This window comes from Chaetodon trifascialis, chromosome 17 (assembly GCF_039877785.1).
Source record: "Chaetodon trifascialis isolate fChaTrf1 chromosome 17, fChaTrf1.hap1, whole genome shotgun sequence".
Lineage (NCBI taxonomy): Eukaryota > Metazoa > Chordata > Actinopteri > Chaetodontiformes > Chaetodontidae > Chaetodon > Chaetodon trifascialis.
In genome coordinates this window covers 9,369,828-9,395,714 of record NC_092072.1, presented here as the reverse complement: position 1 = coordinate 9,395,714, position 25,887 = coordinate 9,369,828, and the positions used below count along the sequence as shown (strand labels likewise).

Here is a 25,887-nt window from a genome sequence, read left to right as displayed (position 1 = left end):
AATGTAAGACTGCAGAGCGGCACTCCTCTTGGTATACTATGGGTCTGAAGCCTCAGTGGCCTCAGGATACTGCAATTCATTAGCATTTTCTTGCATCTGGAATATGAAGCAGAGGCAAATCAGGCTCCAGCAACCTTTCACACAGAACACAGGGCTGCATGCATCTAAGGCTTTTCACTTTGATTTAGTGACATTAACCCTTTGAGTGTCTACTTAGACATCCATATGACCATGCTTCAACATGCATGGAAATACATATGAATGAACTGCAGCACTAATCTCAGGTTGTTTATGTTACCATAAAACCAAAGACTGATTTGATTGGACGCTTACTGTATGAAATGTGAAAAATGGCATCAAAAGTTCTGAAAATGTCTTGTTTTCTCTCACCAGTGGCCAAAAGCCCAAAGTAATTCAACTGAAGAGACTATAAAACTGAGAAAAGCAGCAATCTGTCACATTTGAGAGGCTTAAAACAGGAAATATTTGGCATTTCACTTGATTAAACAACCAAAACGATGACTTGAGTGTCATTTTTTTTTCTTTTTGTGGATAAAATAACTATTCACCAAACTGTTTCAGCTCTACTTTGCTGGATTACATTTGTGGATGAATATCTGAGCATGATTAATATTCACCTGATCCACTATATTAGCCTATTAATAACAGCAAAATGAGAGGCACCGCATGTCATACACCTAACTAACACGGTTTAAATTGGCGTTGAATAAGTGGGACAGTTTATGAAAAGTGTTCAGTCACAACTGAAGGCTAAAAAAAAAAAAAGAAACAACATGAAATTAGGTTCAGTTTGCTCAGGGGCAAGTCAAGGTAAGCACACAGCCTTGATACAGGAGAGAAAAAACCCTTGAGACAGAGATTAGGGGCTAAATGTAGGTTAATCCGGTGCATTTATTTACCGTAGCTTGGAGTTGACGTTACTCCACAGTCACTCCATGTGACTGTGGCGGAACGGTCGCTCACTCTCCGTCTCAACGGCTCCAAGTTACTGAGAGAAAAGTACGACCCAGTTATGGTGCTGAGAAGCTAAGCTAATATATGACATATTTCCCAGTTAGAACCCAGTGAACGAACATTTAAGTGGTTCAAAAACTGGGAGAGGAAACAGCTAACGCCAGCCAGGACGAGCGTTAAACCAACCGCATCCCATACTTTCTTTTAGCTCGTCAAATAATCCCGAAAACACAACATCACTCACGTCGACTTGTTCCAGGGGACGTCCGGGAGGTTTGCGTTGACTTTACCGGCGACGGAAGCTGTTAGCAGTCGGTGGATAGTCCGTTATTTCAGTTGTAGAGCTAGGGTTACTTCCAGTTAGTGTTTTTTCGCTCCTGCCTATCTCCCCCCTCTCCCTCTCTCGTCGCCTGTTCCTGCTTCCCCTCTCCACATCCAGCATTCCAATATGGCTGCTGCAGGGAGAGAGAGAGAGAGAGAGAGAGAGAGAGAGAGAGAGAGAGAGAGAGAGAGAGAAGGGGGAGACAGAGAGAGAGAGAAGGGGGGAGACAGAGAGAGAGAGAGAGAGAGAGAGAGAGAGAGAGAGAGAGAGAGAGAGAGAGAGAGAGAGAGAGAGGGGGAGACAGAGAGAGAGAGAGGGAAGAAGAGAGAGAAAGAGATGGAGAGAGATGAGAGAGAAAGTATTAGCATCAAAATAGTGGTGGAAAGTAACTAAGTACATTTACTCAAGTACAATTTTTAGGTACTTGTATTTCCATTTAATGCAACTTTATACTTCTGCTTCACTCCATACGTTTCACTTGTCTACATTTCTTTAAGAGCTGTAGTTACGTTTCAAACTAATTTTACATACAGACCTATTATCATTTTATGAAACGTGATCCATTGTTACAGATAAAACTGCCAAAAGTATATGTAGTAGTTCAATGAGTTCCCCTTTGACAACAGCAACAACATTGAAGTAGCCTACAACTTGAATACTTCTTCCAACACAAAGTACTCATTATGCAGCATGGATCTTTTCAGAATAGTGTATTAATGTTATACTGTGGTGATGCATGAAACTGTAGATCACAGCTGATGAAGGCACTGGACTAAGAACACAAGATTAAGTGATTCTAAATCATTGGTGTTTGCATACAGAGGTGCAAATTCCTCAACAAATTTGCCATAAATCAAATTCATAAAAATCATCTGATATGGGGTGATCCTGGAGGTTTTCCATGTCAATGCCAGGTACTCCTCTGCCCAGCATGCGCTTCTCCCCTCTCTGCACGGACTCAAAGGCGACATCTGCTGGTCATTACTTGTTGTCGCAGCATGTTTGGAATTCGTCTACACATTGACCCGAGGCTATGGTTTTCTACATTTTTAGCAATATGGCCTTTTTATGTAAATTTCATGTTATCTGGTGGAAGAACTGTAATGTTTCTAGTGATCCCTCGACTTCTCCATCAGGGTAACATTTCCAGAAGATCAATATATTCGTTTTTTGTTTTGGGAATACCAGATACACAGGTCTGTATAGCCTTGTGGACAATTCACAATTAAAGTGGGCTTCATTAAAATATTTTATGTATTTGAAAGCTTTCTGTCGTGATAATGCTGTGAAGAACACACAGTGACTTACTTTTTAATTGCTGGGCAACCGAATCAATTAATACAGCAAATATGGCTTTTTAGTTAAGCTTTTCATATGAAATTCTGCACTGAATGTATCTAATGATATTAAACTCATCTGTGCACCACCACTGTATAATTCAGTGTGATCACATGCCATTTAAAACAGACTTTGCATGCCTCCATTGACTGCCGTGACCCGGATTCGAACCGGGGTTGCTGCGGCCACAACGCAGAGTACTAACCACTATACGATCACGGCTGGCCAATCAGCTGCTGCATCATTGTAGTGCAATCAATTGTAAGTTATTTCATGGTGTTTCAAACTGACAATAATCCAGCTCATTAAAACCTGCACAGAAGTCTGACCATTACAAGTAGATAAGGAGAATACCTTGGGAATTAATCAAGAGATTGAAGCTGCTTAATAAGTCCTTTCCCTTTGAAAACAGTACCAGTCATGTGAGAGTAATCTAACCCGGTTGCACTGTCAACATGTTTCACCCGTTCTTTGTCTTCTTATTTGATTGAAGTCAGGATCAAACAACGTTCTTTATCATACATTTTCTCTTTTTCCGTGTGATCACCTTTGCATTAAAACAGACTGCCGTGACCCGGATTCGAACCGGGGTTGCTGCGGCCACAACGCAGAGTACTAACCACTATACGATCACGGCTGGCCAGCTCATCTGACAGACTGTTGTTGAAAACAAAGTAAATCTTAACCCAAGTGCGCTCAGTTACTTCGTAGGTGATAAGACTCTCAGTTGCCAGTTTATTAGGTACACTAGCTAGCTAAAGCTAATGCAGTCTGATATAAGAGCCCTGCATTAAATCCTACCTCCATGACAGCTTGAGCTTTTGTTGAAATTGTTTTGATCCACTTTTTTTGGCCATGTTATTGAGCTGTATTGCTTTACACAGGTCCTGTTATTTAGCCTGTCTTTACACAGCAGATGGGGTAGATGCAATAATAGAAACCTCAACAGCACCACAAACAGTTTCAGCAAAAAACAGAATATTATGGGCTACACCTTAATGTTGGGTCTGCGCAGATGGTGTTTGACTGTGTTGGTTTTAGCGATGTGTACCTATAAATTGGCCACAGTAGCTTAAGATTCTCAATCTGGTTGACAGCCACAGTGATAGAGAACGCAAAGGCAATGCAGAGGCCTACTTTAAAGGAGAAAGGGCTGCCGTGACCCGGATTCGAACCGGGGTTGCTGCGGCCACAACGCAGAGTACTGACCACTATACGATCACGGCCCTCTGTCAACCTGTTGAGATGATGAAAGACAAAGAAAATTGTGTAGTGCACGTCTGACACTGGAAAGTGACATCAGCTGTCTCTACAAAGCACGTCTAGGATAACAGGAGAATAACAAGGAATATAAATCATGCTGTTGTTGGAATTCATTACCCTCCAGAGGTGAATCCTGCTGTCTGTGACTTTTGCACTAATGTTGGCTGTGTTGAGGTCATTTCTCTTTCTGTCAGGTTAGGACTGAGTGCCATGATACAGATCACAGCCATGATTTATGGCAGCCAGAATCAAATAATTTGCCATGTGATTCTGGCTGAGCAGCAATCTATGAATTTCAATGAAACTTCTTGAGTACACACTATCTACAACCACCACAAACTGGTGATCTTTTCCTTTTACTCTATGGTTCTTTGCACTTTACATGGTCATTTTGTTTATCTTCTTCTTCTTCTTCTTCTTCTTCTTCTTCTTCTTCTTCTTCTTCTTATTATTATTATTATTATTATTATTAGTTTGACATATTCATTACACGCTTGTTTCACCTTTAAATCACATCACTTTAATGACAGGTGCATCATAAAGAAAACAATATGTTATTATGATGATATTACTTATGATGATCATACATTCAGCTTCATGATATATACTGTGAAGTGTTCACAGTCCTTATTCTTCGTTGTAAATCACAGCACAGCTCTTTATATGACAGAATAGCTTATGTATCATGTATAATTTCATTGGTAATTTTTGTTTCTGATTACTTTTTGCTGGATTTTCTACTTTGTATATTTTGACTAGTATACACCCAGAATTGAGGCAAGTTCTTTGTATGTGAAAGTCTACTTGGCAACTGACCTTTTTCTGATAATATTATATTACTCTCAGTTTGAATACACACAAACAGCCTGTCCTTTATTTGTCCTCTCAGTAGACTCTATTGCAAGACTTGCAAAATAAACTAGTCAGGTCAGAGTGGATGTATATCATAACTGTGAGCACGTCTATGTGTTTTAAAATAGACGGAAACTGAGTGCCGTGACCCGGATTCGAACCGGGGTTGCTGCGGCCACAACGCAGAGTACTAACCACTATACGATCACGGCTGGCTGCTGCTTCCTGGGCTTTCATAATGGGAATAAACAAAGCTTACAGAAGTGATGTTTGACGGCTACGCAATCCTATGTTTGCCGAGGTGTTATTTCATTTAATATAGCCCACATTTTTCTACCTTTACAGGCTGCCTACAAGCCTTGTCTTCCTCATTTCACGCATAATTTCCATATAAGCAGTGTGATTGGGATGGAACCGGGGGTGGTATATGAGCAACAGTGAAGATGAAAAATCTATCATATTATTGATATTGAAAACTTACATTTCCAGTGAGACATGCATATGTTTATTAAACTTGCCCGTAATCCGGTCCACTAGAGGATATGAAGGCGTATATTTAAAACGTAGAGCTGCTTGCCGTGACCCGGATTCGAACCGGGGTTGCTGCGGCCACAACGCAGAGTACTAACCACTATACGATCACGGCCTGACGCTCATCCCAGCGAAGTTTTAACTTGGGTGATTGTAGGATGGTTGATGTTTCCCACTTGTTTTATAAAGGCGGATCAAAAACTGAAGGCTGTTTATTTTGGCACCATAAGTATACTAAAATGTATCATATCCACCGTAATGCACGGAGGTACTGAGAACTGCGAGATCATGTTTCTCGTCGGCGACTATTTAAGCAAACTTGAGCAGATAAAACAATGTGAAGTGGAGATTCTGCATTCTTCTCCCTCTGTGAGGAGACAAGACGGAAGATGTAACTAGAATAGTTCAGTTATGAACAGATTTCTCATCTCTTCCTTTTACCCCTGGGGACATTTCCACAGATAGTTGTCTGTTAAAATAAAAACCAAGCAAAATGCTGTGAACTGAGGTTACTGCGCAAGGACTGACCACTGTTAAGTCACGGCTACTAAACGGATCTGCATAGATATGCTTTGGAAACAGGAACAGTGTTGTTGACTGTGTAACAAAACCAATGATTAAGTATCGCTTAGGAGTCATTTAGTGATGTAGAGCTAAGTTTGGAAGCGAGGAAAATTATAGAGTAATTAAATGTGAGCACATTCTGAGATGGAACTTTTCCATTCAGCAAATAAGTTCATTCCTTCACTGTAAGGTAAACGTGTATAAACAAAACTGTACTTGCATGCTATGCTTATTTACTAGATCGCGTCTGTTGTTGACCATCATGCTGACATGAAATTTAGCCCCTGTATACTTTTTTGTAACGACTAAATTTGCCCGTTGTGCGATCAATAAAGTCGAACCTTATCCTAAAATGGACTGCAATGATTTGTTCAGTGGTATGGTATCTTCATTGGTGTTTACCTTTAGCAGTACACGAAGGTCACAGGAGATGGCGCCATAGTACTCATTACGAAGCCCACTAAACTGTCAAAGGAAAAGACTTTTATTTTGAAATGCGGTAGACCGGAACTCCAGCTGAACGTGGCGCTTCGCTGAGTTTGACAGACCAGCGGTAAACCAGAGAGTGTGTGTGTGAGTGTGTATGTATGTATGTGTGTGTGTGTATCTGAAACCGTTGAATCACAGTTTACTGTAAAAGTTAGAGACCGCATTCAAATCACTCCTCCAGCGTTTACACTGTTTAACAGTTAGCGAGCTGGAGCTAGCTAACCTCTCGTCGGTGTAAATTAACCGTCCGCCAGCGGAGATGATCGAATAATTTAAGGTCAGTGTTTGATTTTAGTCCTGCTGAGTCAAGAATCTGGCTCGACTGGTCTCAACTAGTCAGCCTCATGTCCTATAACTAACTAACTTTAAGGTTAATTCTAGTAGTGGGTCAGAAAATCTTGTTAACGTTAATGTCGGTGACAGCCAGCGTGTTTTACTGACTCTACTTTTAACACCCAGACTGGCCAGAAACGAGTCGAAACAGCTGTATTATTTGGTGAAAATGATCCCGTTTTCTGTTCCAGTTTATCTGGGCTTGAGTTACACATGATGAATATGATTGACGTGTTTGGGCACATAACCACATGTTGCTCATTTTTAGTACTTTTCCACCCGCCCGCCAAAGCAACAGTGATTTTACATGTGTTACATACAGTGGTGTCTTGATAAAATAGGCCACTTTCATTCCTTAGTGCTTGCATTTCTTCATTTTGTCTGTTTTATGTCCTGAATGATTTGCTCTAGTTTTCCCACAAACCTGCCAAAACCTAGTAAATGCTGGCTGGTGCCCATTAAAGGGGGCATGTCACCCATTTTAAGAGTGGACCCTCTTCCTGTGTCCCAGAGCAGCTCAGTAAACACCTGCAAACGTGCAAAATCAGAGGCTGCTCCATTCCCAGTGAAACTGTGCAAACCCTGTTTCCACTCCGAAGTTTGAAAACGTGGAAGTCTCGTTTGCACACAGCAGAAACTGCACACAAAAATAATGGGTCAGCAAAGTCATTGACCCATTTACTGTCCAAGGAACTGTGCCAGTTTTCAACTCAAAGCTCCATTTCTAAATTTAGAAAAGATGGACACTGGAAGAACTATCCTGCGGCACATAAATCACATATTCAGAGTCCCAAAATGACTTTCATTACTGTGTAAGTGTGTAACTTCTCTTAACCACTTCCATTTCGGACACAGCCTTCTTCTTTGAGACATCTTTTCAGTTCTGTAAAGCACCTGCTTGCCAGCGGCTGCTTATTGAAATTGTTGGGGGCTACGTCAGAGCTGCTTCTCGTCTGACATATATGAAGACAAACTTGTTTGTTAAAGGATGTCTGCATGCAGGCTGCCTCCCCATAGCTGAACTTAAGCAGAACAGCAGCCTTAACTCTATTACCATGAGGTATGTTGATGGTGGAGTTATTCCACTCGGTGCTGTTTTTCTGGTGAAATCTTTGTAATCCATGTGGGATGAATAAACGAAGCACAAGTAGGGATACAGCTGATGATTATTTTCATTGCTGATTGGTCTCTCAGTTGTTTTCTTGATTAATTAATTGGATGATTGGTCTATAAAATGTATGAGAATTGTGAAAAACGTCCATCGGTGTTTCCCAAAGCCCAAGATGACGTCCTAAAACACCTTGTTTTGTCCACAACCCAAAAATATTCAGTTTACTGCCATAGAGGATTCAAGAAACCAGAAAGTAATCACTGTTAAGACACTGGAATCAGTAAATTTTTCCCTTTTTTGTAAAAAAAAAATTACTAAAACCAATAATGAAAATAGTGTGCAATTAATTTAATAGTTGACAACAAATCGATTAATCAGTGCAGCTCTAAGTACAAGCATTGATTTTATTCAGAAAGGCTCGTAAAATGGACTCGTACATGGACTCTTGTTGTTTTTCTCCTTCTGTCTGTCTCAGTTTCACATGAAAGCTGCATTTTATTAAGTGTGTGTGTGTGTTTTTGTGTGAGAGTGTGCAAGAGACCAACCTGCCACTTCATTTCTGTCAGATGGCTATGAGACTACTGTGATGCTGGACATTGGTTGAGTTTATGAGAAGTGCAAACACACACCCCAACACACATGGGGTTTCCAAAATTAGGGGTTTGTCAGGGAATAAATTACTTAAGCTTGTGAGTGTGTTTCCGTGACACAGCAGGGTAGTTAGTCAGAGGCCGGAATGACCTAAAGGCTGAGAGAAAGAAAGAAAGAGAGCGATCGAGTGGTGAAGGTGAAGAAAGAAGAGAAAATGGCAAAACACAGAAGAGGACAAAAATAGCAAACAAGTATGGGATGGAAGAGGTGAAAAGTAGATAAAAGGGGGGAAAGCAGGGAGGTGAGATGAAAGAAGCGCGGAGAAAAGACAGGAGGAGAGCAAAAAGACATGAAAGAGGAAGGTTGAGAAAAAGAGGACCATTTAACAGAGAGCCTGTAGGTGCAACTAATGCAAGTCAGATGTTTATTATTGGATCTGCCTGACCCGGAGAGATAGATAGGCTGATTGATTTGATTTGAAGGGTATAAATGTATACTTATATATATACTGATTGGTTTCTAAATCATTATGTTGATTGAAGGAAAATTAATTGCCAAATATTTTGATAATTGATTAATCATTACAGTTGTTTTTCAAACTAATTAGTTAGATCTTTGTGTGCCCTCATAAGTGTGTACAGCGTGTGTGTTGGCTCACATCTGGAGGAAGTTGCGGAAAAAGAGATTTGTCTGTGTGTGTGGGTGTGTACATGTTGTGTGTAATGCTTTCATGAGGCCCAACGTTGTGCTGGTTTTTCTTTAGCTCATGCTATATTTTAGAAATCAGCTTGCCCAACTCTAGTTTTGCCGTTTGGTAAACTCTAACCTAAATGAGGTCAACATCTGGTTTGGGAATCTTTCCTGATTCATGGTCAAAATATGAGATCTCTGAATCATCACCGCAGCTCCTTCTGCTATTGTTGTCATCAGTGTTGCCTGATTTCACCAGTGGCTCTCTGTAATTATACTAAGCATTGGTGATATATGTAAAATCTTCTCGCAGTATGTGTAATTTTATTCATGTGTATCCTGATATATTGTCTGTTTTTGGATCATCAAGTGAATTAAATACCTGAATAAACAAGGAACTCAAATTTACTTCATAGATTTGCAACATCTACATTGTATAACTAGATATACTGTATTGTAGACACAGGTAAATCAATACAAATGGTTATGAAAACTTACTGACAGGTGACAGATTCATATAATGATTTCATCTCATCTAAATGTGTTTTCTGCGTGTGTGTGTTTCTTGCAGTGTGTGTGATGGCAGAGCTCCCGTCTGGACTGCTGGAGGCATGTGTGGTGGTCGGAGCTCCCAGTGATAAGCTGCGAGACCTATACCAGGTATATATACGCACATACACAAAGACAGAAATTAATGGTATTTCAGTTGTATTTGACCCTGAGATATCTGAATCACTGAATCCTGAATGACTTTTCGGTTGCCAAACTTACAGCCTTGAATATTTCCAAACTGTTTCGTAGCTTCATCAGCAGAGTAAGTCAAACGACCTCCCCCTGCTGGAAGCCGAGGTACTGCAGGTCCACGTTCCGCCCTTTGTTTCCAAGGAGACCAACTCCAGCCAGTCGATTGGTCCAGCTTTCAGTCGTGTTCAGAGGAGGAGGAGCTTCATCAAGAAGGTAAACACGGAACGATTTCCTTTCTGTTTTGTGACCGGTCTCTCTTTACCTGTTGTTAACGGATTGGGCTTCATTTAGCACGCATTTTCCGTTTGTTTGCAGAAGAGGCGAGATCGTGCTCCAGAGGTGTTGCCAAATGGAGAAACAACCAATCGTACAGAAGCGTCCTCTGCAACAGAGGACATCAGCGTTCCAAAGGACCTGGACCTCATCGCCTTGCCGCAGCTCTGTTTCCCTGGTATAGTATATTTCCTCTGTGGCAAACTTTGTTTTGAATTAAATAAGACACATCTGTTCGTTCTGTATTTGTATGTATAGTTAGATCATATCAGCATGTAACCGATGTTGCTGCACTATGGTGCTACGGTTTCTCTCATGATCTTACATGCAGTATTTTTTGAGACAGTGTGCCCAGTTTTTCTGTTTTCTGAGTTTTCCCTTACTTTTAGACTAGAGTCAGTGGAAACTTCCATTTAAATGTCGAGGAAATTAGTTAGGAACATCCCTAATGAGTACCAACATGGATCACAGTCTTGGCACTCTGGTAGCAGAACGACTAAAGTCCCACATCATAATCTTCAGTTGTTATCTTGCTATGCTGGCTCAATAGCCACTGTCATGTATCGCTGTCTTGCTAGAAGTCCACAATGTAAATTACATTAGAAATGTTCAAATTCCACGAAAACAACACTGCAAAACCTGTTTAAACACTACAAGGTTTGTAATGCTGGATGGTAGAGATAGAGATGGTAAGAACTCCAGTATGATTTTAATACTGTGCATTGTTAATATAGCACCATATGCATTAAATTTGGCTTGAATTACTTTGAATGATGGCTAATGTGAGACATGTCCTGGCATTTCTCTCTTAGTTCAGAGTCAGATGTGTCAGAGCTTGTACAGAAATCTCAGGTTCCCTGTGGTTATTGCGCCTTGGATGTTGATGTGAATGTGATTCCTGTATGATGTGAACGTGGATTGCAGCTCAGCTCAGCATGGTGGCACATCTTGAGACTTCATTTTTTCCCCATTGGCTAGGTGGTCTTCAGGTAGCCAATGAGCAGAAGGAAGACAGTTATCATTTCCTGGTTTTCACTGACCTTTTTGGGAACCGAACCCACGGAGTTGTTGTGCAGTACTACAGGGCTGTACAGGTACAAACACGCACACACACTGTCACACAAACAGAAGGAGACACGTCGAATCCAATGGTTGCAGATGGTTGTTGCTCATTGGCTGTCTACCCCGTTAGTCCTGCCAGGAAGGTGCTGTCCAGAATGGCCACAGGTGGAGTTCAAAATCCCGTCTCTATACGCCCTTTGCTGTGTGTGTCATCTCCAAGTTCCCCTATTACAACGCTCTGAGAGACTGCTTGTCATGGTAATTATGTCTATTCAATACACAGAGCTCACCTGAACTTGGTTGAGATGATTCATGTTAAACCACATCTCTGTATCTCCCACCCCGGACTCCATCTTCTCAGTCTTCTGGTCCAGTTGCGGCCTGCAAGACAAAGTGACTTTGAGGAAACGATCAAGGAGTTTTCAGCCAAGCTGTCCCTGGTCCCTTTACCACCTCCTGGACGACTACATGTGGTCAGAAAACACTTTCTCTCTCTCATCTTAGTTGCGATATCTTAGTTTTGCTCTCACCCTCACTCTATCTGTATTTGACTCCCTGTGTGACCAGTTTTGATTCCTAGATCTTCACAGTAATATGTTTGTTTCTGTTTGTTAGTGCTTCAGCCTCCGTCCCCTCCAAGTGGTTCTTCCATCAAGGGAGGACCAGGACAGCCCTGTTATCGACATTGACCTGCATCTGCCGTTCCTCTGTTTTAGTCATGCAGCACTGCTTCAGGTAAAGCAGCACACAGACTGGCATCTAAACACAGGAAGAGGTCATAAAGTGATTTCTGGGTGGAACTAATGGAAAGCATGCCTTGAAGTTCATCCTAAATCCTAAAAATGAGAAAGACTTCCTGTGTTCCTGGGCTAATCCTACGAGGCCCTCCTCTCTCTAGGTGCTGTCCTGCCTCCTTCAGGAGCAGAGGCTGGTGTTCTTCTCTGCTGACTGGGCCAGACTCACACTGGTTGCAGAGAGTTTGCTGCTGTACCTGCAGGTCAGTGCACGAAGAGCATTCGTTTTATTTGACGTTACTTCATGCAGCATTCCCTGATTCGCCTTTCTCCTGCTTGTCTGTTCATCTCTTCCAGCCTTTGTCCTGGCAGCAGCCCTATGTTCCCGTCTTGTCTCGAGGAATGCTGGACTTTCTCATGGCTCCCACAGCCTTCCTGATGGGCTGTCACATCAGTCATTTTGAGGAGGTTGCTGCAGTGAGTACAACAATTCACTGTCACTGTTCAAGCTGTAGATTTGTTTCTCATCAACATTGTGGATTAAAGTCTTGACTTTCTTGCTTTCGGCAAATCTGACCTTTCTTGCCCGAGATGATGGGAGCCATCTTGGAACAAGTTGATATCCAGATTGTTATTCTTCCCTACATGAGGGGGGACGTGTTATGATTATGGCTGAGTCTTGTGTTGTTTATTGGACTGTAATGCTTGTTTTACGTTATAGTCAGAACCAGTAGTGTAGTGTCGTGGTCATTTCCAAGACTGCAGGTACTGTTCAGACTGCCAGTGTGTGTAATTCAAATGACCAGCCTTTTTGTCACTGTCTTGATTGACATGCTCACATACAGTGTGTAACAATAACTCTTTATTCTCCACTGCATTCATCTTTATTTGGTGTCTTACAGAAGCTCAGTTCACAGATTCAACAGTAGCTGTCTGTTTGTCGAACACAGCAGGGCACAGTCAGACTATGTGGTAATGAATTGTACCCATTGTACCTACATTGTGTGTGTTTATTTGTTTGTATACAGGAGACAGAAGAACTAATCCTGGTGAACATTGATGATGGCATCATTCAGTCATCGTGGTCTGAAACTGTTGACTTAGCAGCTATCCCTCTGGCTGCAGCTGAGAGCTTTATATCAAGGTAACACACACACACGTGCGCGCACACACACACGCAAACAGTAACACAGTTTAAATGATGGGTGAAATGCTCTGCGTCTGTGTGTGCAGGGCAGAGTGTCTCCAGCTCCACTATGACTTGGAGCTGTGTCACCTCGGAGTGGGCACCGATGCTAACGCCCTGCGAGGCCAACGCAGAGACTGGCAGACCCGCCTCAACACGCAGATACAGAACATCATGCTGGAACTAGTGGTCAACATCTTCAGGTAAGAGTCTGTGTGTGTGTCCTGCTCACAGCTCTGTGATTCTGGAAAAGAAGGAGTTTACAGAAAGATTTATGAGACAAATCTGAGTCTGAATAAAACCTTTTCTCTCTGTGTGTCTGTATGGTTTGTCTGTCATCTGTCATTTTTCATCACTCTGTCAGAGGCGTCCAGGACTTCCTTAACCATGAACACAGAGTTTTTAACAGTGAGGAGTTTCTGAGGACCAGAGAGCCAGCAGACCAGTCCTTTTACAAGAAGGTGCAGTCACACATTAACATACAACTGGGATTCCAAAAAAATTTGCAAATGATTGCATTCTGTTTTTGTTTGTTTTACACTGTGTCACAACTTTTCTGGAACAGAAACATCCACACACATGCATACATGACTCTCTGACAATCTGTGCTGCATGTCTCCCTTTGTTGTTGTCCCCAGGTATTAGACACTCATATCTTCCACTCGTTCCTGCGAGACAGGCTGAACAGGAAACGGGACACCTTCAGCTGCATGGAGCACAACACGCGTAACCACGCGCACAGGTATGATGTCATAACTGAGGCACAGAGGTAACCAGGCAACAGTGGGGGAGATCAAGGAGCCCAACTCTTCTGCAACTTCTGTAACTTCCTTTTTCATCCATTACACAACTATTTCTGTCAACTGTAGTGTGAACACTGGCTTTTCACCCTGCCATCAAGAGTGGCTATTAGTTATACATTTAGTTCTTTTCTAGCATAACCCGACCCTTAGCCTGCCACTGATCCCAGGCCTGCCCCAGTTCATTGTTATCCTGGCCAAATCCGAAAGAGCTAAAACAATTGATCAGCAGGAAATTAATTTCTGCTTTGTCAGCAAAAAGTCTACACTTTTGCTGATTCAAGCTCTTCAAATGTGAGACCTTGCTGCTTTTCTTTGACTTATATGATATGTTTTGGTTTCAAACTGCTGCACAAAACAAGCAATTTGAAGAAAATGATGAACGGGTAGTGGCAGATTTATGGATAATGAAAATAAGCATTAGTTACAGCCCGGAAAAACTGTTTTCATTCAGTTTTTATACATTTCTGACTGTAGGTGATGAGAGAGTGAGAAATGCACACAGTGTAGGAGAAAGAAGGGAAGGTGAAGGTGTTTATCAAACCTCCCAGTGATAAAAACATTGATGTCATCAATAACTGGAATGAGTGACGTCCCCATGGCTGTAAATAGGAATCATCTGGGTTTATTACACAGTATGTCTCCCATAAACACACATGAGATCGTCTGTATTTAATCATGAAAATACTGGCAAAGATCATAATCCCCCTCTTAAAACTACTGTATCTGATGCCTTTCCCTCATAAACACGAACTCAACCTCAGCATCTGCTTCCAGGAATCATGCGATGACAGAGTTCCCTCGACGGCCTCTCATGTCTGAACTGTCCAGGGGTGGCTACAGAAGCTACACCAGCCCAAATGACAGACTGAGCAAGCGGCTGGGAGCCAGTCTGCCTAACCTGGATCAATCCACCAATGACACTATGACTGGCATCATCTCCAACAGACCAGCCTCCCTCAGGAAGATGACTCCTGATATTGGTGAGCGCTGGTGGAGGAAAAGCATTGAAACCAATTAAGAGTTGAAATGTGTCTAATTTCCATTGTCACCTTCCAGGATTGAAGTCCCCTCAGAAAGCAGTGAAGGTTTTCCGCCTCCCAGAGTTCCCCCCTCCACTGGCCTACCATTACGTCCAGAACTATTACTCTGACATGGTTGCTTCCCTGGGGAAGGCTATTAACGCTACACCACCTGATGAGTCTTCTCTGTTGGCCAGGTACTGTGAAGGGAAGGAACTGATTGAGAGTTATGTACAAGGAAGGTGGTTTCATAATTTTGTTGTTTATCACATGAGTTCAATTCAATAGTCCTTTATTAGTCCCGCGAGGGGAAATTCCAAAAAAGATTTGTAAGTGACTGAACTGTAATTGACCCACTGACTTCTAGATGACTAAATGACTCAACCCTGTCCATGTGTCTGCCTCTCTAGGTTCCACTACCTGCGTGGTTTGGTAAACACAGTGTCCAACAGGCGTCTGGATGCATTGGAGGACTTCCAGAGTCTTTATAAGACTGACTCAGATATCTTCCCCTCTCAGATGGTTAAGTCACTAGTTGAGTCTCTACCAGAGGCTGAACGGTTACAGGTCAGCACTTCAGATATCATCTGGCAAAAGCAACTGTAATAACCGTATTGATTAACACTGTAATGATAACTGACAAAATCTCTCCACAGGCAGACAGACGGCCAGAGCTGAAACGGCTCATCAGCCGGCTCAAGAGGGACCAGGAGCGGGAGCAGGCGCGCCACGACAACGGGCACGAGGAAGGTACGGTGAAGCGCTTCCAGCTGCCGAAAAAATACATGCAGCTGGAGGAGTTTGTGAAATGCATCCAGGAGTCCGGCATCGTAAAAGACCAAGGAACCATACACAGACTGTTTGACGCTCTAACAGTGGGTAAGTGGCGTCGCATACTGCATATACATGCATATACGTGTGTGTTCATACAGTGAAATCTGGATTGTGTGTTGTAAATGCAGAGTTGTGAGAGCAGCTCAGGCCTTTTCCCATCAAACAGGCTGGAACTTTTCACACAAGCTCAACTGCTTCAGTATACACACGCAAACAGTGCAGAGAAAATATCCAGCTATACTCCTCCACCTCCCTTTTTCCTGGCAAACATTCATTCTTCAGGTTAATCATTACCTCACCCCTTCTTGAAGGAGAGTTTGTCTTGCAGGGCTGTTTGATGTTGTAGGTGTAACCAGCACTCCAGTGGTCATTTACTGGCCTTTAGCTAATGGCTAATGGCTAACTTCTAAGTTGCATACCATGATGAAAATAGCTACATAGCTTACTATTAATCCCTTCTGTGGCCATTCTTTCACTACTGGCATTAGATTAATTTACATTTTAGATGATCCTTCCACTCTGTGCAGGCTTGAACGCCAAGGTAAACATCACAAGCAGCCAGTAGTGAGCAGTGCCAGCCTGTGTGAGAACTGCAGTGACCTGACAACATTCCTGCAATGTCAGATTCAGAGTAAACTGGAAGGCGAGGAAATGATATTTGAGTCATAAAAAAACTGTGGACAGAGGAAGGAGGGATATTTGTTTTTAATTTAAGATAAGAGCTTGGAGAGGAAGGGAGTTGGGAGAGGGCAAGCAAAGGCGCTTTTTAGAAAGCTGTGGTTTTAGCCAAAATTGCATGTTGGTGATCTTTCTTCAGGAAGAACGGTTAGAGTGAGGGCTTATCTTTGCCTCCACGTTATGTTATTGGAGACAGGGCACTTACATCCTGTGTGGTGTGATGATCATATCGAGTTTTCCCTTCCTCTTCTGAGCTACACTGGTGAAAGAGATACAGACTGATCAGAGTGTTAGACGCCTGATTTCAATCAATCAAAACTAGAATTATCAGCTCCAAAAACCCAACATCCAAAATCCTTTTATGCTGGAAGGTTTTTTTAAGGTAGATGGAGGTAAATTCTGGAAATTTTGGGCAATAGGAAGTCATTGTCCTGTGGTTAGTTGAAGACATAATGAAAGTGAATTTTGAGTGCCTCTTGCTTCTGTTATTTGACTTTTATTTTCGTACAAGAAGTCGTTCAGTGACATGGGGACTAACCATTCTTGATTTTCTTCACCTACAACTGCTACCACTACTTCTACTACTGCTATTACATAATTAAATATACTATATTACATTTATACTGTTATCCACAAAGTACCAATGCTGCATTTTTTATAAATCCCAAATCCCAAAATGAACTATTAACTATTGCTCATTGGCTATCAACAGAGGCTGGGGCCTGTGTGGGTTGTTGTGTGGGTGTGGGGGAGTACACAAACTGTAGTGTATGCAGGCAGATTAGACTGTTGGGAGTGAGAAGAAGCTGCCAGGTGCCAGAGAGAGAGAGGCTGGTGTATGAAGCTGCGCACTTCTATAGAGAGTTCATTCAATCATTTCTGGGTAAATGAAAATAAAGATATAGTTTTTTAAAACTTGGTTTAACAAGTCATCAGGATGCCCACAAATTGTCCTCATTGTGACAGTGTGTGTTCATTTTGTTGCAGGTCATCAGAAGCAGGTTGGTCCAGACTTGTTCAGAGTCTTCTACACCATCTGGAAGGAGACAGAGGCCGAGGCACAGGAGGTCTGCATGTTTGTTTTGTTCTAACATACAACTTAAAGGCCCAGATCTTGAATATACGAAATTATTTTGGCAGCTGGTCAGAATTGAAATTCAAAGCTTATACAAACAGCGTGAGGAAACAGAGTTAGTGTTGCACATAAGGAAGAATGTGTTGTGATCGTACAGTGTGATGGTTCTCCGCAGCTGACATGGGGTTATATGGGTGAAATACTGAGTCTGAAAACATCTGTTTAACATCATACTGTACCAAATTTGGCTGGGAGCGTATTCAGATCACAGAAGAGCAGACCTGTGTGTTTGATCAGACTACTAAATGTAGAAAGTCTTGTTCAGAAAGGGTCTTAATAAGGTTGGTGGAGGAAGTGCAACCCAAACAATACACCTAACCCTAGCTGAGCTGACCCATATCTAGACCCATATCTATTGAAACAGCTGCCTGGTTTTATGTGATTTTCAGGTGTGCTTGCCAGCGTCTGTCTTGGAGCACATTGAGCCCAGCGAATGCGTCTTCAAACTGTCCTCGTCTGTCAAGACGAGCCGCGGCGTGGGGAAGATCGCCATGACTCAGCGACGGCTCTTCTTGCTGACCGACGGACGACCGGGATACGTGGAGGTGGCGCAGTACCGAGATATAGAGGTGAGACCAAAGGAAGGACGAAAGATCTTTTGAAATGAGATTAAAGAAGAACATTTCAAGAAAGTGCTTTCATCTGGACTAGAAGCTTAACACATTCGGCCGTATGCCGTCACCAGTTTAAGTATTGATCCTGCATATTGATTTAGGTCCCATCTTTCCCTGTAGGAGCTGAAGGTGTCCTCGGCTCCCTTCCTGCTCCTGCGAATCTCCAGCCTGAAGCTGCGTGTCCGGGGCCGAAAAGAGGCGTTCGAAGCCAATTTGAAAACTGAGACTGAGCTGTGGAACCTGATGGTCAAAGAGATGTGGGCCGGGCGCAACATGGCTGACCAACACAAGGTGAGGCTGTAACCGAAGTGTGTGTGGGTGTGTGTGTGCGCCAATATGAGGGTATATGTGTGTGGGAGAAAAGACAGGAATATATGCATGAGGTGATTTGATGAGTTATCGTGTCTCTTTATTACTTACACCGTGTGTGTGTGTGTGTGTGTGTGCGCGCGCAGCAGTTATTGTGGACTTCAGTGAACTTTGTGGGTGTGGTTGAAATTCCATGAGGCGTTCATGAATATGAATACACACACTTAAACAAAGACAGAAGGTTTCCTTTGTGAAACCAGCTGATGTAACTGTAACCTCTCCGTCTCTCTCGCTTCACTTCTTTCTCTCTGTGTTGCTCTCATTTCACTCTTTTGTGCTCCAGTGCGTTCTGAATGCACATCCAGCTTGTCTGAAGCTTGTCTGTAGTAGCTCTCTTCAAAGCCTGTTCACGCTTAGAATTCAATCTGTGCTAGAGCTGCAACAACCAATCAATGAGTCTATCCAAATAATAATAATAATAATTAGTGTAATTTAGCAAAGAAAAATGTCAAATATTTGCTGGTTTCAAGTTTTTAAATGTCAGGATTTGTTGCTTTTCTTTGTCATTTTTGAGAAAACGAAGGGTCTTTGGCTTTTGGACTGTTGTTTGAACAAAAGAACCAATTTGAAGACATCACTGTGGGCTATTGGAAATTGTAATGAGCGTTTTTCTTTTCCTTTTTTGTTGAACTAAACAATTAATTGTGAAAACAATCGGCACATTAATCAAAAATAGAAAAAAATCATTCGTTGCAGCCTTAATCTGTGCCAGTATTCACCCCCAAAATCCTTTTTCTCGACATGAGTTTTTGCAAAGTGCTGCATGTTGAGTTTAAATGTAACTGTTACTGGATCTTTGTCTCCAGGACCCCCAGTACATGCAGCAGGCGCTGACCAATGCCCTGTTAATGGACGCAGTAGTGGGCAGCCTTCAGAGCAGTAAAGCCATCTACGCTGCTTCGAAGCTGGCTCACTACGACCGCATGAAGATGGAAGGTAGAGTGATGATGTAACGATAATGATTATTGTTTAAGATTTGGTCCTGTTTGCTTAACCTTTAGCAGCTGGAGCACAAATAAACCCACCTGTGATGCACAGTTGATGTAGGCTGCGGGGATTAATGAGTGGTTTCTGTTCTAATTTGCATTAATGCAGACCCTCAGTTAAGATTAGTCTGAGATCATCCGGAAACTTTACGTGTTCCCCACATAGTGACTCATCAGAGATTGCGTTATTGCTGTTTTGGGGATTTCAGTGCACGTTTATGCATTTACCACCTGTTAAAGGTTAGTTAGTTCTCTTTAACAATGGTTTCTGTGTTTATAGTGCCCATGATGGTTCCCAAGACGACCGCAGAGACGCTTAAGCACAAAATTAACCCCTCACTGGAACTCGCTGCCCCTCAGGCTGTAGATGTACTTCTATACACACCAGGTACAAGCACACACACATACTGTATTGCTCCTTAGCAAGTCTCGTAACCACGAAATCCCGTCAGTGTTCATATCACCCCTGTGATGGGGTGTCAGGTTTCCCTCTCAGAGCAGCTTCACAATCCCAAGTTTCAACTGTGACACCAACACACGGTCACTGAATGACAGATACACACACATGACCTTTGCTTTGTCATCACCTCTCTTCCTCTGACTCTCTCACTATGTTTCACTCCAACTTAAATGAGACCGACTGTCAGAAAGCTGCACATGAAGTTCTCTACAACACTTCCTCCTCTGGTCAACTTTAGAGGAAAACTGAAGGAGGAGAAGGAAGTCAACCAGAGGTTTAGAAATGTTTATGACGAGCAGCCTTTCCTCAAGGCTAAATTGTCATAAATATACATAAAGTGTTTCCATTAGAGCTGTGAAATCATGTGAAAGCACAGAATAAGGCAGATAATCCAGTCTGAATCAAGGCAGTAAAAAATGACGTGATGTTGTCCTTCTCTGAGCAAAACTGTGATGAATACAGGAAGTTCAATTATGTCAAAGTGTAATTTTAAGGCCCTGAGCTTTGCAGAACCTCCATGAGGAAGTAAAAGCAAAAAAAAAAAACCTCACCTATAATGTAATTGTGGTAAAAGTAGCTGAGCTTTGCATTATGGAAATGCAAAATAATGTAGGAAAACAAAGTTCATTTAATATGGAAGTAAAAGCTTTTCAAAATAAAATGCTCAAAGCATGTGAAACCAGTTTGCTCCTTTCCATATAAAATATTTTACAAATAATAGTTTTTGCTGTGGTGTGAGTAAAGTAACACATGAATAAATAAATGAAGAAACATTTGAATGCTGAACTTCCACTTAAGCCACGAGGGGTCACCGAAAGGTTTTTATTTTGCCTTTTAATGTCAGAATTGGTAGTTAACAGTTAGAAAATGTCCCTGGCCGGACATGAAGCAGACACACTGCTGTTTAAAGTCAGAGCCTTGACCCCAAGGCCACTGGGCGCCACCTTCCTGAACAGTTTAATGAGAATGACAATGAAAGGATCATATGTTTTGGCCTCCACAGTCACCACATTACGACACATTTGGATCCCTATGGGAGGTGTTGGAATGATATTGTGTTGCTCTCCCCCACATCACAAAAACACCGAATGAGGGAGCATCTTTGTGGAAAAACATACACCAAGGAGCTGTTTATGGTAGCTCAAAGCGTTACTCAGACACTTGATGTGCTTTCTTCTCTTGGTCTGTCACCCATCAGGAAAGCCCAGTCATCACATTAAAACGAAAGAGTTGTTTACTCTTGTTTAACCTTTGAGTTTATTGTGAGGCAGGAAGACTGAGAGCGGGCAGCTTCAAAGAGCTATAAAGCTGCAGCCTTCAGTGGACCCACCATCTGGGGCCACTTACAGGCCCGGCTGGTGGCAGGCTGACCCCCAGCACGAACGCACTCATACTCAGCGATGCCCACATTTTCAGGCACTGTTCAGCTCTTTGGGATTTCTGTTGGTGAAAAGAACAAATCTGTCTATTCAGATCCTCCCTCCCTGCCTCTCTGCGCTCGCTCTCCCTCTCTGGTTTGAATATAGGTCACTGAATTGAATTACTGGCTTACGGCCAGTTCACTCCTCCTTCTCTCCCCTCCACACACACTCCCTTCTCCCTCCATTTCTCTCACTTTTTACATGCAGCTCCACCCCAGCTCTCTCCTTTCCCTCTATGTCCCGCTGCAAGCTGTCCCTGAAACACAGGATGTCAATCTCTTTTTTTCCACTGCTGGCGCTGCTTTTAAATAGCAACACATACGCTGGAGAAAATCTGACCGTTAGGTGAAGCCTGGGTGGAGTCAGGCAGCAGAAAAATAGTTTTGAACATGTAGCTGTTGGTTGATATATCACATTTTTTCTTGGCCTCCCGAAAGAGTAAACCACTGGCAGCTGTAGGCCACAAGCTTGTGATAAGGTATTGAGAAATAGCTGATAAATACTCTGATAAATGTGTGTGTGTGTGTGTGTGTGTGTGTGTGTGTGTGTGTGTGTGTGTGTGTGTGTGTGTGTGTGTGTGTGTGTGTGTGTTTTTCAGGTCAGCTGTGGGTGTCCGTGGGCAGTGGGAAGGTGATGGTGTTTGATGCCTCCAGCTGGTCCCTCACACACACCTGTCTTGTTGGGAATGCAAGACTGGTAAAGGAGACACACTCTGCACACACTAGTTCAACTACACGCCAAAACACAAGTGCAAATAAATGCACAATAACACAAAGCTGTTTCCAAGCTTGGCTGGATATTGAAATTTCTGAAGCGTGTGTGCGTAGCTCTGATGAGAAGTGCTTGTTCAACACCAAACAGCAGACAGACACAATGTGGAATGTGTATTAATTAAGAGTCGGATATTAAGTATATTAAGGATTTTTTTCATACAAGCATCTTGAGTTAAGGCGACATGAGACACTGATGCATTTGAGGACTGGTGGAAAACAGCATGCTTATTTTGCTCACAGTGAGAAATTGAAAACATGTTTGGCAGCTTCACATCTCTGCGTAGAATCAGCAGATAAAGCACATACTGTACATGCCTCTGACATCAGACACAGATAAAACTGTTTTCCTTAGCTTTACTTTTCGCTCCTGCTGCTTCGCTTCAAACACAGTCAGTATTACCGTGAGACTTGCAAGCACATGTTCTGGGGAGTGTACAGTGTGTTTTGAATAGTTTTAATTCCCACTAAGACCAAAACATTCTCTGTTCAAATATCAACTTACATTACAAAATAAAGTGGATGTCCCTTAAAGCTCTCTGCAGAGTGTAAATGAGGTGAAAGATAAGTGTAAAGTTTTACGATACCTTGTAAGACTGCACTAATCACTGACCTCCACTCCAAGCATGCAGGTCACAGTCACATGAAATATGTTAACCGGTGTGTGAGTGAGAGAGACACACACAGAGTACCATAGTATTTGCACATGGTTCACTACCAGGTCATGTATTAAACACACAGACCATGCTGTCACTTCTGCAGTGGTTACATGAAGCATGAAGGATGATTTTAAATCTACGTAGTTCAATGTTTATATCCATTATTTTTTAAATTAGAAATGTATATTATTATATGTATTATTTAGATCTATATTTGAATATGTAAAAACACAGTGATAATAGATCGTGGTGTTGTAGCTGTTTTAGTTCATTAGACAATGTTACCACCTAGTGGAGAAGTTAGGTATTGCAAAAAAAACCATTCAGATCTGCTTTTAATTCACCTGGATAGACAACTGCATGAAGCCCTGTACAAATGAGTAGCAATTAGAATTATTTCAAGGGGTCTGTCTTGTTTGCAGAACTGCATGCTGGGAGTTGATAAGGACCAGGTCTGGATGGGCTCTGAGGACTCCGTTATCTACATCATCAGCATGGTGGCCATGGTCTGTAACAGACAGCTGACAGAACACAGGGCAGAGGTCACCGGACTGGCACTCGACATAGACAAATACAGGTAACACACACACACGCACACACGCACGCACGCACGCACGCACGCGCGCGCGCGCGCGCACACACACACACACAGTCTCTGTAACAAATGTGTGTGTAAATCAGTCCTGGGTTAAACAAATATCTCATTGGTTCACTTTGTTCTTCAGCCAGAAGGTGGCGTACTCCTGCAGTGCAGAGGGCAGCGTCATGGTGTGGGACGTCCCGACACTACAGGTCAGTTTGAAGCGAACGCTTTGTTAGACTATTGCAGGTGATAGCTGTATTTTTTTGTATGGTATTTATTGACATGAATGCTGCAAATGACATAAAATAATCCTGAATTAATAGTTTTCAGGGTTAGAACTGGTTTGTTTAATGCAAGGATTCAAGTTTTTCATATGAACACACTCGTCAGAACGCCTCCTGCATCTTAAACCGGAATTTGCTGAATCATTTTTCATAATTGTGATTTTTGTGTTGAACTACTCAGGCGAAGAGGCACTTTCGCCTCTCCTGCGACCGCCTGCAGTCCGTCTCCAGCTGTAACGGAACACTGTGGTGCTGTAAGTTTCGCACTCTCGCTGGAGAATTAAAATCCGAAACCTGAGAGCTGATGGTGGAAGTTGAATAATGTCTCTCTCTCTCTCTCTCTCTCTCTCTCTCTCTCTCTCTCTCTCTCTCTCTCTCTCTCTCTCTCTCTCTCTGTGTTTCTCTCCAGGCTCCAGGGACAGTATAATGGAGGTGTGGAGGAACGGCTCAGTGAAACATCGCCTGAATCTGCCAGAGCAGCACAGAGGAGCCACAGCTACGTTCAGCTCTATGCTGCTGTTACCTGAGGTACCACACACACACACACACACACACACACACACACACACACACACACACACACACACACACTCACACACACACAATCTGTCTGGTGTCTTGGTGTGTTTTGTTGTGTTTGAGTGTGACCCTTTTTTCCTCCTTGTGTTTTGGTGTGTGTGTCAGAGGGAGGAGCTATGGAGTGTTTGTGTGGACTCCGGAGAAGTGTGTATTTGGCACTTTAAGGACACTAACAAACCGATCCACCGTGTGGCTCTACAAGACTGCAGCGGCTGTTACTGCATGATCAAAGTTAAAAACCAGGTTAATATGATATACAGAACTAATACATGTACACGTAAACCACCTGCAAACGCATTATAATCCCGGCAGTGACCTTCTTTTTCTCTTTTAGGTGTGGGTTGGCGGTATCAGCCGCAGTTCTACCAAAGGGAAGATTTACATCCTGGACACCGAACGTAACCAAGTCCTGAAGGAGCTCCACGGCCACAACGACAAAGTGACGGCGCTCTGCTCTGCTGAGGATCGCTACGTCCTCAGCGGAGCTGGCAAACAAGACGGAAAGATTGCTATCTGGAAGGTGGAGTAGAGTGGATCACTGTCTGGAGTCTTATTGTCTTAATGCCATCGTGCTTTGAACAAAGAAAGGACCCCAGGCTGAGAGTCTGTGACTGAAGGATTGAAGATCTTTGTTTCTGGAAACCTCAACTTGCCTTTTGCATCTCAGAGATGTGACGGGATCACATGGCAGTCATGTGAAGCAACACGTTTACATAAAGTGACACCAACTGAGCAGCTTGTCCCGCCTGCTATGAAGTGATGATTCTTAGTGAGAAATACTAACAGCACTAACATGTTATTTTTGAAGGACAAATGAAGGCTGACTAAAGAAAAGTGAGCGCAGCTTCACGGGAGATGTATTTTTAATCCAAAGTGCTTCACTTTACTGAAGGTTTATACATTTTTAGTATTGTCACACCTTATTTAATGCTACACCCTGTTCTATATCGAGTTTGAACACTAGTATTAGATGGGAACGTTGTGTGAGTGAGCCTCGCTGAGGTGACTTTCTACAGCTAGAAGGAGTCAAACTACCCTGAAAACCAAACGCCTGTGATCGGAGATTTCACCGTGGCTGTGAGAAAAACCCTGAAAAAGTGCATTTTGGTGGAAGTTATGCTTTAAAGGACAATTTCAGTGGAGAATGAGTGGAAATGCCATACAAAGATAGACCTGTGATCCAGCCATACATGTGTTTCAAAGCACCTTAAGAGAAACAACTGTAGTCCTGCAACAACTGGACTCTGATAAAAACACCCAGAATAAGGACTAACCTCAGAGTTTCACACTTGTTGCATTTCTTTATCTTATTTACCTCATAGTTAGACAGCTTTCTCTATTTATTGCCCTGGAAGGTTTTTAGTAGTAAAGTAAATGTTTTTATACGCAGACTAAGTCAAAAGACCGGGCTCATGTATATTCAGATATGTTTGTAATCTGCAGACGTTTGCGGCCCGTGCGTTTTTTCAGGATTTCTAACTAGTTATTCTTGCAGTAGTGTTATTTGTATGAACTAAGTGAAACAGGGCAGACTGAAGTTTTCTTGTTTTCACCTTTTCCGTCCTTCACAGCTCCTTCTGGAACTCTTGAACAGTTGATTTAACAAGTAGAAACACATATTCAACTTGTCTTTTG

At 42.5% G+C, this 25,887-nt stretch overlaps 2 protein-coding genes, 1 long non-coding RNA gene and 5 other non-coding genes across 9 annotated transcripts in view; 2 read left to right on the top strand and 6 right to left on the bottom strand.

Annotated features, from left to right (window-relative positions):
- The window catches only part of ptk2aa (protein tyrosine kinase 2aa), a 56,905-nt gene extending 55,511 nt beyond the window's left edge, over window positions 1-1,394 (bottom strand). For both annotated transcript variants that reach the window (XM_070984367.1, XM_070984368.1), the window contains exon 1: window positions 1,220-1,394. The gene's annotated coding sequence lies outside the window, so the exon portion shown is untranslated. The remainder of the gene's footprint in view (window positions 1-1,219) is intronic.
- Window positions 1-25,887, top strand: part of LOC139345627 (uncharacterized) — an 86,408-nt gene that overhangs the window by 2,073 nt on the left and 58,448 nt on the right. The window lies entirely within an intron of this gene.
- On the bottom strand, window positions 2,786-2,857 carry trnah-gug (transfer RNA histidin (anticodon GUG)). The gene has a single exon. It is a non-coding gene; the product is annotated as a tRNA-His (tRNA).
- Window positions 3,201-3,272, bottom strand: trnah-gug (transfer RNA histidin (anticodon GUG)). The gene has a single exon. It is a non-coding gene; the product is annotated as a tRNA-His (tRNA).
- trnah-gug (transfer RNA histidin (anticodon GUG)) lies at window positions 3,790-3,861 on the bottom strand. The gene has a single exon. It is a non-coding gene; the product is annotated as a tRNA-His (tRNA).
- Window positions 4,891-4,962, bottom strand: trnah-gug (transfer RNA histidin (anticodon GUG)). The gene has a single exon. It is a non-coding gene; the product is annotated as a tRNA-His (tRNA).
- On the bottom strand, window positions 5,325-5,396 carry trnah-gug (transfer RNA histidin (anticodon GUG)). Its single transcript has one exon. It is a non-coding gene; the product is annotated as a tRNA-His (tRNA).
- Window positions 6,414-25,604, top strand: dennd3a (DENN/MADD domain containing 3a). The gene is made up of 30 exons (XM_070984360.1): window positions 6,414-6,611; window positions 9,631-9,719; window positions 9,861-10,016; window positions 10,119-10,254; window positions 11,055-11,170; window positions 11,269-11,396; window positions 11,500-11,611; window positions 11,754-11,873; window positions 12,037-12,135; window positions 12,230-12,349; window positions 12,901-13,016; window positions 13,106-13,261; window positions 13,423-13,519; window positions 13,697-13,800; window positions 14,636-14,841; window positions 14,918-15,077; window positions 15,291-15,447; window positions 15,537-15,759; window positions 17,380-17,459; window positions 17,917-18,096; window positions 18,262-18,432; window positions 19,317-19,446; window positions 19,777-19,884; window positions 21,976-22,073; window positions 23,229-23,383; window positions 23,532-23,598; window positions 23,855-23,927; window positions 24,083-24,201; window positions 24,358-24,495; window positions 24,587-25,604. The coding sequence occupies exons 2-30, from the start codon at window positions 9,639-9,641 to the stop codon at window positions 24,779-24,781; spliced, it is 3,801 nt and encodes a 1,266-aa protein (XP_070840461.1). The 5' UTR covers window positions 6,414-6,611; window positions 9,631-9,638; the 3' UTR covers window positions 24,782-25,604.

What these genes read in the sequence shown, in the direction of transcription:
- dennd3a (XM_070984360.1), top strand. Translation starts at nt 9,639, where the DNA reads ATGGCAGAGCTCCCGTCTGGACTGCTGGAGGCATGTGTGGTGGTCGGA. An exon ending in AGCTGCGAGACCTATACCAG is followed by an intron (nt 9,720 to 9,860) that starts GTATATATACGC and finishes ACTGTTTCGTAG; the next exon opens with CTTCATCAGCAGAGTAAGTC. An exon ending in ACGCGTAACCACGCGCACAG is followed by an intron (nt 13,801 to 14,635) that starts GTATGATGTCAT and finishes ATCTGCTTCCAG; the next exon opens with GAATCATGCGATGACAGAGT.